This window comes from Electrophorus electricus, chromosome 6, assembly GCF_013358815.1.
Source record: "Electrophorus electricus isolate fEleEle1 chromosome 6, fEleEle1.pri, whole genome shotgun sequence".
Classification (NCBI taxonomy): Eukaryota; Metazoa; Chordata; class Actinopteri; order Gymnotiformes; family Gymnotidae; genus Electrophorus; species Electrophorus electricus.
This window is the reverse complement of record NC_049540.1, coordinates 27,797,414-27,812,033: the sequence shown is the minus strand read 5'-3', so window position 1 is coordinate 27,812,033 and position 14,620 is coordinate 27,797,414. Positions and strand designations below refer to the sequence as shown.

Sequence of the window (14,620 nt, the reverse complement as noted above, 5' to 3'; positions counted from 1 at the left end):
GCACTAACCTCATCTCTGATGTCATATCCTGTATGCAGGTTCTACGGCCTGTCTGTGTGGTTCCCCGATGTCATAAAACACCTGCAGGCAGACGAGTATGCATCACGGGTGAAGATTCACAGCACCGAACGCATTGAGGACTTCACTTTCAACTTCACTCTGGAAAACCAGGTCCACTCCAATGGGCTCTTCATCAATGACAAGTGAGTCTTCTTCAGTGATGTGCGAGTCTGCATTAAAGGCAGGTGTGTGAGAGCTGAAATCTGTGCTGTTGATGAGTAATAGTCTCCTTTCAGCAGCTCCTGTAAAATAAAATGTTGACTGCAGTCCAATCTTATCCATTTTTATCATCCAGTGGCCTACTGTCATTGTCTAGCTTTGCCTATATATGTGAATATGTGTTTATGTCCATGTGCATGTGTGTGTGTGTGTGTGTGTGTGTGTGTGTGTGTGTGTTTGTGTGTGTGTGTTTATCTCACCCCCACACAAAAACACAAACTGTGCCAGGGTTACATCCCTTCATACCCAGTAACTACTTCAACAACAGGAAATTAAAAACGTCTTATCCCCCCCTCACGCACACACACTTCTCTCTGTCTTTCACTTTCTCTAGTCTTCTGCTTCTACCTCTCCCTCTTCTTTTAACTCCTCCCCCCGACGTTTAATTGCCTTTTCCATCACATCTGCGTTGTGTGTGTTCCGTGAAATCAACATGTTTATTACCCAATTGAATCAAATGAAAGATCACAACACGGCCTGAACAAAGCACAAGCAGACAAAGGAAGTAGATTTTCTATCCAGACTGAGTGTTTGACTCAGAGAGAGATGCTGATTTGAAGAGACGCCTGTAATTGTTACCTGTTTCTTTGTTTACGATACAGGGACGATACACATTAAGCCTCTTTGTTGTTCTGTGATGTACGTCTGATGTTCCTGGCCTGGTCTGTGCATACGGTGACCCGCACGTATACGGACAAAAAGCAAAACAAACAAAAAGGTTGATCTAAATCAAATTATAAAGTCAAGATGTTGCTTTTGGCTGACAGGTTCATTGGTATGAAGTTTAAGTCAGTCACCTTCAAAGACTCCACCTTCCAGAACTGCTACTTCGAGGATGTCACTTCAGTTGGGTCCTTCTTCAAGAACTGCACCATCATAGACACATTCTTCTACAATACAGGTGTGTATTGGTGAGAGAGTGTGTGTGTGTGTGTGTGTGTGTGTGTGTGTGTGTGTGTGGGTGTGTGTGTGTGTGTGTGTGTGTGTGTGTGCGTGCATACTGGGGCACAGGTGGGAGCAGGGGGTAAAGAGAGAAACGCAGAAACGACTTGAGACACAGAAGAGTCTTTTTTGTGTATTATCTTCTCTGGAGAGTAGAAAAGTAGCCATTATGTTATTAGCAGAGTATACAATTCTAGAAACACCTAAGCGATCACTCCATGATGTAATCTCTACGTGTGCAGCAGTCATTCCGTTCCAGAGTTTGCTGATTACCGACAGGTGCACTTCATTCTAATTAATATAATTATGAGGTGCTTATTACGTGATCCTCTGAACCAAATTGTCTTTAACGAGCAAAGACTGGCGTAGAGCAGGCTAACATACAAAGCTGTGAAAGTCAGAGTTATTCCCCCAAATATTGATTCATGAAATAAAGTTCTTTATATTGCATGCTTTGGATTTTTGATCATTTGTCATTTTCTGCAAATAAATGCTCTAAATAATATTTTTATGGGATAAAATTTAAAAAAAAGAAATTTTATTCAAACACACAGTAGTAAAGCCAGACAAATTGATAACTTTGGTCTCTTCATTTTCCCCAGACCTTTAACATTTTTAAATAGTGCTCTTGGTTTGGCATTATACATCTTTCCCAGTCACTGCTTTGCCTTTTCCTTTGAAGGAGATGGGGAATAAGTGTGCGCTACGTTCAGTGAGAGCTGCCTGATGTCCAGGCTGCAGAGGGACCTCCTACACAAAGATTTACTGCCCCGTTCTCTCACTGCTGCTTATTTATGTAAGGACAGCGTAGCCGCTGTGTTACACAGACTCAGTGATCTCTAAGACACTCCCTACAGACACGTTTAGGACATAATTCTTCCACTCCCTCTCTCTCTCTCTCTCTCTCTCTCTCTCTCTCTCTCTCTCTCTCTTTCACGGAGTTGCGCGGAGCAGACACAGCGGAGGAGACGGCCAGGCGTTGCGGATTGTTAGTGGCCCCTAAAACCCTTTCTAATGTTAAATGACCAGGTGTTCTCTGGGTCGGGAGAGGAGAAGAAGCAAGAGGGAGCTTTGTTGACTTCAAACAAAGCTCAGCAGCCAATGGGAGTGCAATGCCAGGCTGGGGGAGGGACACCATTAGACGGAAAGCGTGTACTGGTGAGCCCATGTTTAGCACAGGTTCAAGGAGGATTGAGATTGTTACTGGTAGATTCACTGCACTGGGCACTGAGGGAGGCAGACCAAGAGGACAGTCCGGGACAAGGCCGTGGTAGGTTTGAGCTGACTAAGACTCCAGCCATACCCAAAACAACAACATTACACAGAATACATGCCCATCACTGCCATAGAGAGTGTATTCACAAGGCCTTATGGGAAATGTATGCCATATACCACCAGAAATCCCAACATGCCATTTGTTAGACGGGGGGGGTATGAATTTGCTGCCAGTGCAAAAAGAACAAAGTAGCCTGTTGATGGATGTGCTAAAACACATCAAATCTATTTGCAAAGAGAATACAGAAGGATCTTCTCCCAGAATGATGCCTCCTTGGTTTACGAGGGAACAGAGACATGTAAAATTAAATCATCCTTGCAATGACTACACTTACACTTCAAATAAGGCCCTTCCTGTGTTTGTTTGTCAGAGGAAGGAGTCTTGATAAGTTTCAAGTATCACGGTTGCTGCTGTGTAGTTTCACCAGGGAACTGGAGAAGAGAAAAGTATTGATTGGCTGCGCAGAGGATGTGTCAGGAACGATGTCAATAAATCGGGCCTTGTGCTCTCTGTGGTTATTTCAGCCACTTGATAACAAATGGCCGAGTTCTATTTGAAAGCTGCTCCTCCTCCCTATATGTAACCGGTGGAACCCATTGTGCTAAAAAAAGGATATTTCAAAAGGTAAAAACAAGCGCATAACATGTAAAGCAGCAGGAATAATCCCAATTTCTCACACGCAGATATCGATGACTCGAAATTCTTTGGCTCATTGGTGGTCAACAGTACGTTCACACACAATAAGACGGGTTGCCAGATCACGTTCGATGATGACTACAGCGCATACTGGGTCTATTTCATCAACTTCCTCGGAACGCTGGCCGTTTTGCCGGGCAACATAGTCTCCGCCCTCCTCATGGACAAAGTTGGGCGGCTGAGCATGCTGGGTAAGCAGATCGATCCTGGAACACAGTAGTTAAGGTACTGGACTTGTAATCAGAAGGTTGCCAGTTCAAGCCACCACTGCAAAGTTGCCACTGTTGGGCCCCTGAACAAGACCCTTAACTCTCAACTGCTCAAGTTGTACTCAGTCATACTTGTAAGTTGCTTTGTATAAATGTGATAACTGTAAATGTAAAAAAAATGTCAGAAATAGCCTACTGAACTCTGTATATACTGCATACTGGCCCCTGTAGTAGTATACACTATGCAACAAACGCAAGCAACACTGAGGTCACACAAATGTATGATGGTTCTGCCCACTTGTGAAAGATTTTCACAACTGTGTGACGGGATGCAGCTCTGGCCGTTTACCGGAATGTTTGGCTTGAGTAGTACATCATCCAGGAACCGTTCACGTGCCAGAAAAAAAAATGTTGGTCAAGTACTGAATATGGCATACTGATCTGGGGCCCAATCGGGCCCGTGTCTGTCCAGGACATGTATCTGTGCAGGAGCTAGCTAGATTACACACAGTGGTTGGCAGTAAAGGCTGCAGTGAACACTGAAAAGAAACTGTAATTAACAGTTATGTGGGTGACAACACATAAGAAACAGATCCTAGTTTTTGCAACTAGGTACTAAGCGATTGTTTAGATTAGTCTTCTAATCTCGCTTGCATTTCATGTGAGATAAAGTTAATGTTGACGAGCATCTAGGTCGTTACTCATTTGTTGGGCATTTTGCTTAGTTTTTAAAATGTTTTGCTACCTTGAATCTGCAAACAAAAATCAGTATATTAATCATTCAAAAGCCTCCTTTGTTAGTTAGCTGACACTATCTATGTAACATAAAAATTAGCCATGTTTTAACATATCAACAATTTCTCAGTCACTTTGGGAGGAACAGAGCCAGCTACGTCATTCTCATTGAGAGCAAGCTACAAGCATACATGATTCTCCAGTTTTATCAAGGGTAACAGTGGGGATCTTTTATGAGTGACTATATCCCCATTGCTGAAATGCACATATTCAAGAAATATTCCAAAATATTCCGAAATGTTTCGAAAGGGACTTCATGTTTAACAGCTGCTATTAGTTTTTGGGCCAAATTCTTATTTGCTGTGTTTGTCTTCTTTCCATCTTTCTTTTATGCGTGATTTCACCTGTTTGCTAATACTGCTTGCTAGAGACCTTCACCGTATCTCCTGTCTGTCTTCAACCTTCCGGCTTGTTCTTCAGGAGGCTCCATGGTGTTGTCTGGTATCAGCTGTTTCTTCCTGTGGTTCGGCACCAGTGAATCCATGATGATCGCAATGCTGTGTCTCTATAACGGCCTCAGTATCTCTGCCTGGAACTCACTGGACGTAGTCACGACTGAGCTATATCCCACCGACAGGAGGTACCACACACACACACACACACACACACACACACGCCCACACACACATACACAGACTCCTATCAACAGGAACATCACAGACAGAGGCTCCACAGTCATCTATCAGAAGGCACATGGGCTAGTCCCCATAACCTACAGACAGCATTCACAAACACTCACAGACCAATAGATATTAGTATTTAGAATGCAAATACATTGGTTCAACTTTTTTTTACCTGTGTGTGTGTGTGTGTGTGTGTGTGTGTGTGTAGGGGCACCGGGTTTGGTTTCTGTAATGCGATGTGTAAGTTGGCAGCTGTGTTAGGTAACCTGATCTTCGGCTCCCTGGTGGGAATCACTAAAGCTATCCCAATCCTGCTGGCCTCCGGCGTGCTGGTTAGCGGCGGCCTCGTGGGACTACGACTCCCAGACACCCGTTCCAACGTCCTCATGTGACGCCCACCTCTGACCCTTCACCTCGAACCACTGAGTTGCCACAGAAACGAGGACATTCCAGGTTGGGGCAGGTGCATCAGGCCAAGACATCAACACATGAAATTGTCTTTTTATTTCCTGAGTAATTTACCCGGTGTTAGATTCTCTATGTGTTTGTTTGTTTGTTTGATTATGTAACTTATTTATTAAGTTATAATTGACATTTTGAATTTGCCTCAGTCTAGACCAAACATATTGAGGATTCTTTAAATGCCACAGATGAATCTTCCTTGAATCATATTGAGCCAAAATTAAGATGTTTGATCTCTCCTGGGCATTTGACAACATAATGTATGAAAATGTTCTGTAAAAGTTATTTTAACTTTTGTTTTTATTTTATGATGCTTGACTGTGCACAAAATAGACAGCCTCGTAAACCTGCGATGGTTCCTGAGATTTAAAAAAGAAAACATAGAAAACATGAAGAATAATAACAGCAGCTGCGTGTGTTAGCATAGGCTAAGCCTCTGCTCGTGTCTGGTGTCCGTTCACATTCCTAACACGGGCTGGACAGACGGCGCCTCTGTTGTTCCTTGCGTGGGTGATCTGAAGCTGCGAGAAGAACTCTTAAAAGCTCTTTATTGCAGCACAATGCTTTAGGCTTAGTTCTCGTCTGTGTGGCCGTGTGGTCAGTGCGAGCTTACTGAGTGCAAGGGCCTTGATTTATGAAATTTTCTACCTGACATTTTTACTTCTTTCGCTCGCTGTCTGTCTCCCTCTTTCTCTATATGTGTATATAGAAAATAAATAAACAAACAAACAAATAAATAAATAAATAGATAAATAAATAAATATATATACACCCACATATAGAGAAAGTGAAACAGACACAGACACACACACACACACACATACACACACACACACACACACACACACACACACACACACACACACACACACACACACACACACACATATATATATATATATATATATATATATATATATATATATATATATATACACACACACACACACACACACACACACACATATAGAGAAAGAGAGACAGACAGATATATATATATATCTCCCCATCTTCATTCTTGGTCTCTGTTTGTCTCCCTCGGTCTGTCTTTTCTCCATCTCCTGCAATAGTGTGTGTGTGAGTGTGTCTTTGTGTGCGTGTGTGTGTGTGTAGAAAAAAGGCCCGTGCCCCCGCTGCTATGGTCTGGTGATTCTCAGTCATATTGCTGTGTGTCTCTTTCATGATCTGTGATCTCCTCTAATCACGGAATGGCCTTTCTCTCAAAACTGTGCCTCCCCCCCCCCCCCCCCCAAAGGAAAATCAACCTTCCATCTATGCTATTTTGTATGCTCGTTCTGCTTCATGGTGTTTCATTATGCTCTCTATGTGTGTGTGTGTGTGTGTGTGTGTGTGTGTGTGTGTGTGTGTTAGGACCCAGCAATGCTGATAATAGTCTGGCTTTTGTATCCCCTAGTGTGCTACTGTTGTGTTCCACCTGCAGACGCACTGCATTGTAAAGAAATTAGACAGTTGCTTGACCGATTTGTTCACCCTGGTCTGTTCATCTAGGCATAAGACGCTTGCATAGGCTTACATGATGTGTATCTTCCAAAGGCCACGTTTACTGGCTGGTTTTTTTTGTTGTTTGTTTTTTTTTGCAACTCCAAAAAGAGTGATAGGTCTCCTGTCCAATCAGAAATCCCTCTGTAAAATCTAGGGCGGCGCCGGGCGGTAGTTCAGACCAATAGGCTGCTTCCGTGGGATATGACCCCTGTGATGTCATCGTTCTTCACCCAGCCAGGGCAGACCTGGGCAGACATTTAGCCATCTCGTGGAGAAACAGAGGGATGGACATCATGTGGTGACTGTAGCCATGACGACCGATAAGCCATGGACACCAGGCCTGCTTTTCCACCCATGTACTGGCCCTACTGCTGCTATTTTCCAGAATTTTGGAAAGATAAATATAGTTTCACTGTGTGTGTGTATATGTCGTTAAGAAGGACACAAATCCTTAATGAAAACCTTTCTTTTCAGATCTTCATGTGCCATACAACATGTTTCCAGTACAGGGTTAGAATAGTTTTTAACTTTATTAGCTTGTTGTGCTGTGTGCGTATCAATATATTGTGACCGTTTTATTTTCTTACCTAATGGGTTCATTAGTTTGTTGGGTTTTTTAGGGAGTGTGCGTGTGTGTGTGTGTGTGTGTGTGTGTGTGTGGATGCCTTTTATGGAGTGTTCTCTTTGAGTAAAAGCTACACTGGAACGGTGACGCAGTGAAACACTGCTGCTGAAATCCCTGCTCTGAAGAGCTGGTGGCAGAATATTTGGCAATACTCCCTACTCCCTACATAGTGCACTATATAGGGTGTAAATACCTAGTGCACTAAAGAGAGACTGGGCAGATCAAATCTTAATTTGGACCGGAGGCCATAATAAACTGATCAGTAGACCATCCATCTCCATTACCACAGCAAACAGACGGTAGTGACTGAACATTTCTCCAACTCCCGTACTGAAGTAGTGCATGTTTTGTGTGTTTCCTCTCTGTAAGCCGAGCCTTTCCTGAGAAAGCACAAAGCCATTGCTTTGGGGAGTCTCAGGGCTGAGTCCAGATCGCCACAGAAGGGGAACCCTGAAAAAGAAACACATCACATTCACGTCTCACCACATCGCGTTTAGTATCGATGAACATGAAGGTTACCACGTTGCTTTCAGCATATATCCAGACCGATGGTTCGCGTGTTTGCATAAACTCAAAAAGATTTGTCCGTCTGTCTTCTAATAACACGCTAATAAAACCAACGCTTTTCTTTTCCGATGACTCTTGCATGTATGTTATGGAGATTTCTCTTGATAATTCCGCTTCGTGTGTGTTGTGTTTTCCGGAGATGGAGAGATGAGTGTCCTTTTAACGTGTCCTGTAGGTGGGGGTCTCCGTCGTGTGATATGGTTGAGTTCAGCATGCCGACACTGGATTTGGTCCTGTTGGTCTCTTAAATGTCTGTAAAGTCATTTGCCAAAAAAAAAAAAAACTTTCCTTGATATGATTTATTTCGAAGTGAGAGAAAGCCGTGTAAGTTGTAGATCATTTAGAAGTGGATTCGTTTTGGATCCAAGTGTATTGAAAATTAAAGACTTTCAGTCTCTGTAAGAACGAACAGGTGTCTCTTGTTTTATTTACAGTGCATTACAACGATGTGGTCGTTTTATTTAAGAACTCGGCGAATTTCCCAATACAAAAGAAGAACAGCCTGGCCAATTTTACGCAACAATGTGACTGCAGTAAAAGTTCATTATGAGTAGCAGTCTAGGAGGCCTAACCCTAACCTTAACCCTCCAAGCTACACAAAACCAGTGCAATTCTGATTAAACCTCTTGCTGGGTGTTGTACATGTGCTTAATTCTGTTAAGTAGTGTTGTTATTGTAAAACCTTACAAATCACAGTGATCCGAATGACTCAATCAAGGATAACCCTTTCCTCGGTCCGTGCTGTTTTATGCCTTAAAAAAGAGTGAACAGCGCGGTTCACATTTATTTGTTTCTTTACTTACTTATTTAAACTTTTTTTTTTTTTTTTTTTTTTTGGGAAAACGTGGAAATGTCAAGATTGGCAGGTCACTGGATTTACAGTACATTTAATGTCTTTCCCTCGAACCTTTATCAACACCCTTATTTATTAATGTTCTTCGATAAATTGCAGAAAAAAATATTTTGAGAGGACTTGTTCATTGATACAATGGAAGCTGGAATGTTTCGTTCGCATAGTCACCACGAGATGGCGCCCACGTGTTCGTGTAGCCTGCACATGTGGCAATCTGGCAAACATCACGCTGTCCTCTGTCTCGGTAGGGGACATGTGGACACCCCGGCCCTCTATCATCAAGGTATTACTGTCAAAATCAAATTCATGTAAATCAATACAAATACATTAAAATATGCTTAGACACATTTTCAACAAGTGAAACAAGTCCAAGTGCTCTGTTCAAATGACGCAAAGAAGAAACTCTGCAAAAAGGTCAAAGAAAGCTGTTCAAGGTCATTGGAAGTTGGAAGTGAAGCTTTCTAAAATCAAGGAATCCGCTTCGGTTTCTCTCCCTGAATAAACAGGTAATACACTTCTATGGAACCTCCACATGTCGGATGATTAATGTTGAACACTTGTAGTTTTGCGGCGCGGTTGGTGGGGGAAAAAGAAAATTAATAATCTCTATGGTACTGGATTCGGTAAGGGAAGAAAGTATAACGTTAACTAGACTAGTTTATTAAATATTTTAGTATTTCAAATACACAACTATTGATCCCAAAAGTACATTTACACAAATTACATACATTTTTCTTACTCCTGTCTAATACAAATGGAAAAATACTTAATTAATTAAAATACATATTACAATATGTTACAATACAACATATTACAATGTTGTAATACAACATATTAATATGATTACAATAATATGATTACAATATGATTACAATGTAATACAACATATTAATATGATTACAATAACAAATAGCCGGTGCAGCGATACTGGGTCCAAGCACAGTCTCGCACGTCTGACATGAAGCAAAGTGGACTTAGACACCATCCGCCATAGACAAATGAAATAAAGTGTTTTGATGAACGGCAAATTTGACTGAGGAGCTTGCTAGGTTAATACAAATGTGCAGACATAGACATATACACGTATAGATTGGGATATCCCCTGCCCTCCAGCCAGTCATTAGAGGCTTTAAAATGTAGACAATAGCAGTTTGCATGTAATGTGAAAAGCTGGTAAAATTGAAAAGTTCAGTGATGCTCTATTATTTGTTGCATGTAACAGGATTCCGCTTCAGTAGAGTCAGAGTGAAAAGGCACATATGGTAGAGACTTTTATTCCAACTCAAGCACGCCGCTGTCAAGTGGAAGAAACTTGCAGGGGTTCTGGGAAAGAATGCTAATTGTAATTGTCTTACATTGTTCAGGGTGCCCAACTGACTATGCAGGTAATTGTTAAAGTTAATGTATATATAAATATATGTTTACTGTAATAATGTAAAGGTGTTACGGAACGCTCGCCTCCCGGAGGACCTTCGTTTGTGGCCACGCCTGCGCACACCTGCACCTCGTTTCGGCTTTGTGTATTTAAACCCACTTCAGGGTGTGCATTGTCGTTGGTCATTATTGACGTAACGTGTTAATGTTACATAGCAAATGTTCATCGTATTAGTGTTCAATGTACGTGTTTAATGTTAACCGCTTCTTGTTTGTATCGATCGTGTGTAATTCTTGTGAGTGCCGTTAGTGTTTTATGTTAAATGTAAATAAATGTGCGTCCCACCCAGACGTTGGAGTCTGTGGGTCCTGCCCCACGCACTCGGGCCACCACGCGTTACAAAAGGGTCTTCGAGTCCAGAGTACACCTACCTGTCTTACCTGGTCGCAAGGGGGACAAGTCAAAAGAATCACGCACAGAATTGAGGGGATTTGTAGTTTTTGGTTCACGTTATCGGATCAGGTCATTTCCCAAACAGAACGGGGGAGGACAAAATCTTGGTTAATGGCTCCATATGTTTGGATATGTGTATATATTTAAAATAAATGTATGTGTATATTTATATATGTACATATATAAATATACACATGTACATACCAATATACACTTATATTTATTTATATAAATATATGTGTATATTTATATTTAATAAAGTAAATTTTATATAACTGGAAAATGTTTTAAATGATGATCCTTTTATCTTGGACAATATTTTGGGAGATATTAGGAAATTAGGAATAATTTAGGTACCTGTAAATGGTCCAGTCCAAAGGAGTGACGTATAGGCAGACGTGCTCCGACGTAGCCGGTACATTTGAGTTGATACAACGCTATAATTGGAATGCATGTTAAGCTATGTTTATTTTGTTTTTTGTTTCTGACTGAATTCATTTTCTTTCTTTTTTTTTTTTGGTAGTTTTCTTTGAAATTTAATTTATTCTCTGTCTGCTTCTGGCATTGTGCCCCTGTCACATTGTAGTGCATGTCTGGTGAATGTTTAAAATTTACAAACTAGCATGTTCAGCCCACAATCTTCTGAATCTGACATCAATGTACAACATCAGACTGTCGTTACAGTTACAGCATTTAGCCGATGCTTTTATCCAAAGCAACTTACAATTATGACTGAGTACAACTTGAGCAATCGAGGGTTAAGGGCCCAGCCAGCAACCGTCCGATTACAAGTCAAGTACCTTAACCACTGAGCTAGCACTGCCCTGGTACGTGTAGGTACATTTCTGTGTGGATTTGAACTACCTTTCCTGAGTTCTGCCCATTTAGGTTTTTAAGCATATGGTCTGTGAATAAGTGCAAAGTAGGTCATTGTGCACTGTAGAGCCTCCTGATGTCAGAGGTGGCTCAAGCTTTGCAGGCAACATCAGACTGTTATTACATTTATGTCTGTGTTGATGTGAACTACATTTCCTGACATTTGTTCATTTAGAGATTTAAACAGAAGACGCACAATTATATGCAATTATACCCTCAAATTCACTCAGTCCTCAAAGCACAATTCTATGCATTAAAAGACGCAGAATGCTCTTTTAAAATTTTGTTAAAGTGCTAAAATCCCAGCATTATATCCCAACTCATTATTAACTGCCGGCGATTCGGGTCTGAAGCCCAATGGGTTGGGCTGAACTCGGCCTCAGCCTGTGATAGGTTTACATGCTTTGTGAGAGGCCCAAAGAGCAGCTCTACAACACACAGGCAGCTCTGAGCACCATGAGCCCTCCAAGACGTTGTGAGGTTGTTTCTTGACAGGCATGTCAGGCTTCTGGACCCAGCCCCAGGGGGACGGCAGTAGTACGGCTTTATCCCTACGTCTGGCATGCTAAGGATGGCTCAGGAGCAATTCTGACTGCCTCGCTATGAAAGTTCTACATTTAGCTAAGCCAAGCCACATTTAGATCTGAGACTGCACACACATGCCACTAATCAAGGGTACAGGGCTCAGTTCTCAGATTGCTTTTGGTTTATTGGTTTATTCTCCAACACCATTTTTTATAAAGGATGATGAGAATATTGTGTTTATGCAGGTACAGTCACACAGACACAGTCGACACATGTGGAAGTGGCCTCAGAAAATAATTGCAAGTAAGTGGACTTCTAGAATTCTCATCTAGAGACCTAAAATGCCCTTGGAGTGTTCTAGCACAAGATCGTGTTTGTTTCCCTTGAGAAATCAGCGTGTTTAGTAATATTTTATGCAACCTCTGTCAGCTTGAAAAGTACATAGTCTACACATATGGCGTGGATGCATGCAAGTCTCACTGAGAGTAAACACACGAGTAAATGGGCTCTCCGTGACCAGAGTCTGCATTTTTGTCATAATCGTTCCCCTTTGTTTTGTATGTTTGACAAAAAAGAGCCATCAGGCGTCCTAGTGCACAAGAGGCCTAGCATATACTTACTGTATTCTATAATTACTGCCGGTTAACCACAGAGATGAAGAGCCGAGTTGACTCATGTCTTCAGCATGCCTGTGTGACGGTGCATGACTCAGTCCAGGGCACTGGTGTAACTCTTCAGAGTGCGCACACCCGCACAGGGACGCTACCAACAGACACCGGACTGCCATTGCCATCTCAGCGACGTCAGTGTTTATCAAGACTTCATCTGAGCATTCAGCACGCTTGTTAGCATTTCATTGCTAAGTCAATATTAAGATGGTACTTTTATTGGGCTCATCAGATTCTGGGAAGATATGTGGTTTTCTTTTGTGATCTCAATAAATGTTAAATAAATGTTTGCTCAATGTTGCTTCAGGATGTGAGTAGGGAATGGGCTAAAAGTTAAACACACACACACACACACACTCACACATACACTTCTACAAAGAAATGCACGTACAAACACGCACTCACACAAACTCAGAGGACGTCTGTACTGTCTGCTGTCCTGAACTGTGAATTTTTATCTTCCTCTCAACAGCATAGATACACGCAGACAAGTGGAACTAAAATTAACTCACCAACACACACACACACACACACACACACACACACACACACACACACACACACACACACACTTGGGTGGGGGCACTACTTGCACACCTCTCTCTCACATCTCTGCTTGCATACAGGAAGTCCCCAACTCAAGGCCACTGCCTTAAAGGGGCAGGAATTCTCCCCTACCCACCCCTCCATGGCACATGCTGTAGGTGCTAGCTCAGTTCTGCTTGTTTACTCTATTTTGGTAGCCTTTCTTACAGATTAAAACACCAGGTGGCCGTGGGACAGGCTGAACCCAAAAGCGCGGTGTTGAAGGTCAGGACCACCATGCCCTTGGGTATTCAGGCACTTTTCGTTGTGCTCACTTAATGTTTTTTTCAAACAGTAAAAGCACTCACCTTGCACATTTGAACTATGACAAGAAACACCACTCAGTTGGTCTCAGACCAGCAGCCCAGAGTCCATTCTTTCAATGTGCATATTGATTCATAATTGCATTGGGAACAGGAAGACAATAGCGTCTGTCCATTTCAGTGTTTCACACTCGGTCCTGGAACATCTCTACACTGCTCTGCGATGTCTTATTCACATTATCCGGTTACTTATCACGGCTTTCATGAGTCATATGTGCTAGGGCAGGGAAAATCTTAAAAAAAAAAAAAAAATGCAATGCATGGCCAGTCCAGTGCTGACCTCTGCAGAACCCGAGCCGAGAGCTGCAGCTCGGATTATTGTGATGCCAGCAGAAGTTTAAACGCAGGAGTCTTGTCTCTGGGAGCATTCTGCAATCACCTGTTTCCTCTTACAGCGCACGATGTGGCACAGCATGCGTTCCAACAGCTGCTCTCCAGAACGCATTCTTACAGAGACGCTATCAGCACTAACTGCTAACAGACGGGTCCTGATGGTGGTAAAGTTGAGGCTGGGATTAAATGGAGCTTTAGGGTTGTGATGATGAAGCCAGCACGCTGCGGTTATCAGATACGGATACAGGTCCATGCCCGTGCTGAGACTCGCCAGGCTACAGCACCTCCCAGCCCGCAGAGACAAACACACCGGGGCTGTGTATTCTCCCTAGGCTAATGAAGCTTGTTCACCCCCTCCTGCACTCCACAGATTTCACTTGTTTGTTTGTTTTCTGTGCTCCAACACCCCGATTTAGCTCCTGAAGGGGCTGGTAACAACTTGACGGGCTCAGGACAGTCTCGGAGGACAGAAAATTCACGATGCAATGCGCCGTGAAGAGTAAGTGCACCACGGTGCGCCGTGCAGCTCACATCTGATGTGTAGCAGGTAAACCTGTCCAATCAGGCGTGGGCCAGTGCAGTCACGTGTGAAGCAGGCTGCTCCTCCCCGCTCCGTCCCTACACACTGTTCATTCCCAAACTCATGGATGTG

At 42.6% G+C, this 14,620-nt stretch overlaps 1 protein-coding gene across 1 annotated transcript in view; it reads left to right on the top strand.

Annotated features, from left to right (window-relative positions):
• The window catches only part of LOC113573687 (synaptic vesicle glycoprotein 2C), a 39,701-nt gene extending 33,802 nt beyond the window's left edge, over positions 1 to 5,899 (top strand). The window contains exons 9-13 of the mRNA XM_027004101.2: positions 39 to 203; positions 1,047 to 1,180; positions 3,181 to 3,384; positions 4,618 to 4,777; positions 5,029 to 5,899. Coding sequence (XP_026859902.2) covers positions 39 to 203; positions 1,047 to 1,180; positions 3,181 to 3,384; positions 4,618 to 4,777; positions 5,029 to 5,212 — 847 coding nt within the window. The 3' untranslated portion in view covers positions 5,213 to 5,899. The remainder of the gene's footprint in view (positions 1 to 38; positions 204 to 1,046; positions 1,181 to 3,180; positions 3,385 to 4,617; positions 4,778 to 5,028) is intronic.
• The last annotated feature ends 8,721 nt before the right edge of the window (positions 5,900 to 14,620 follow it).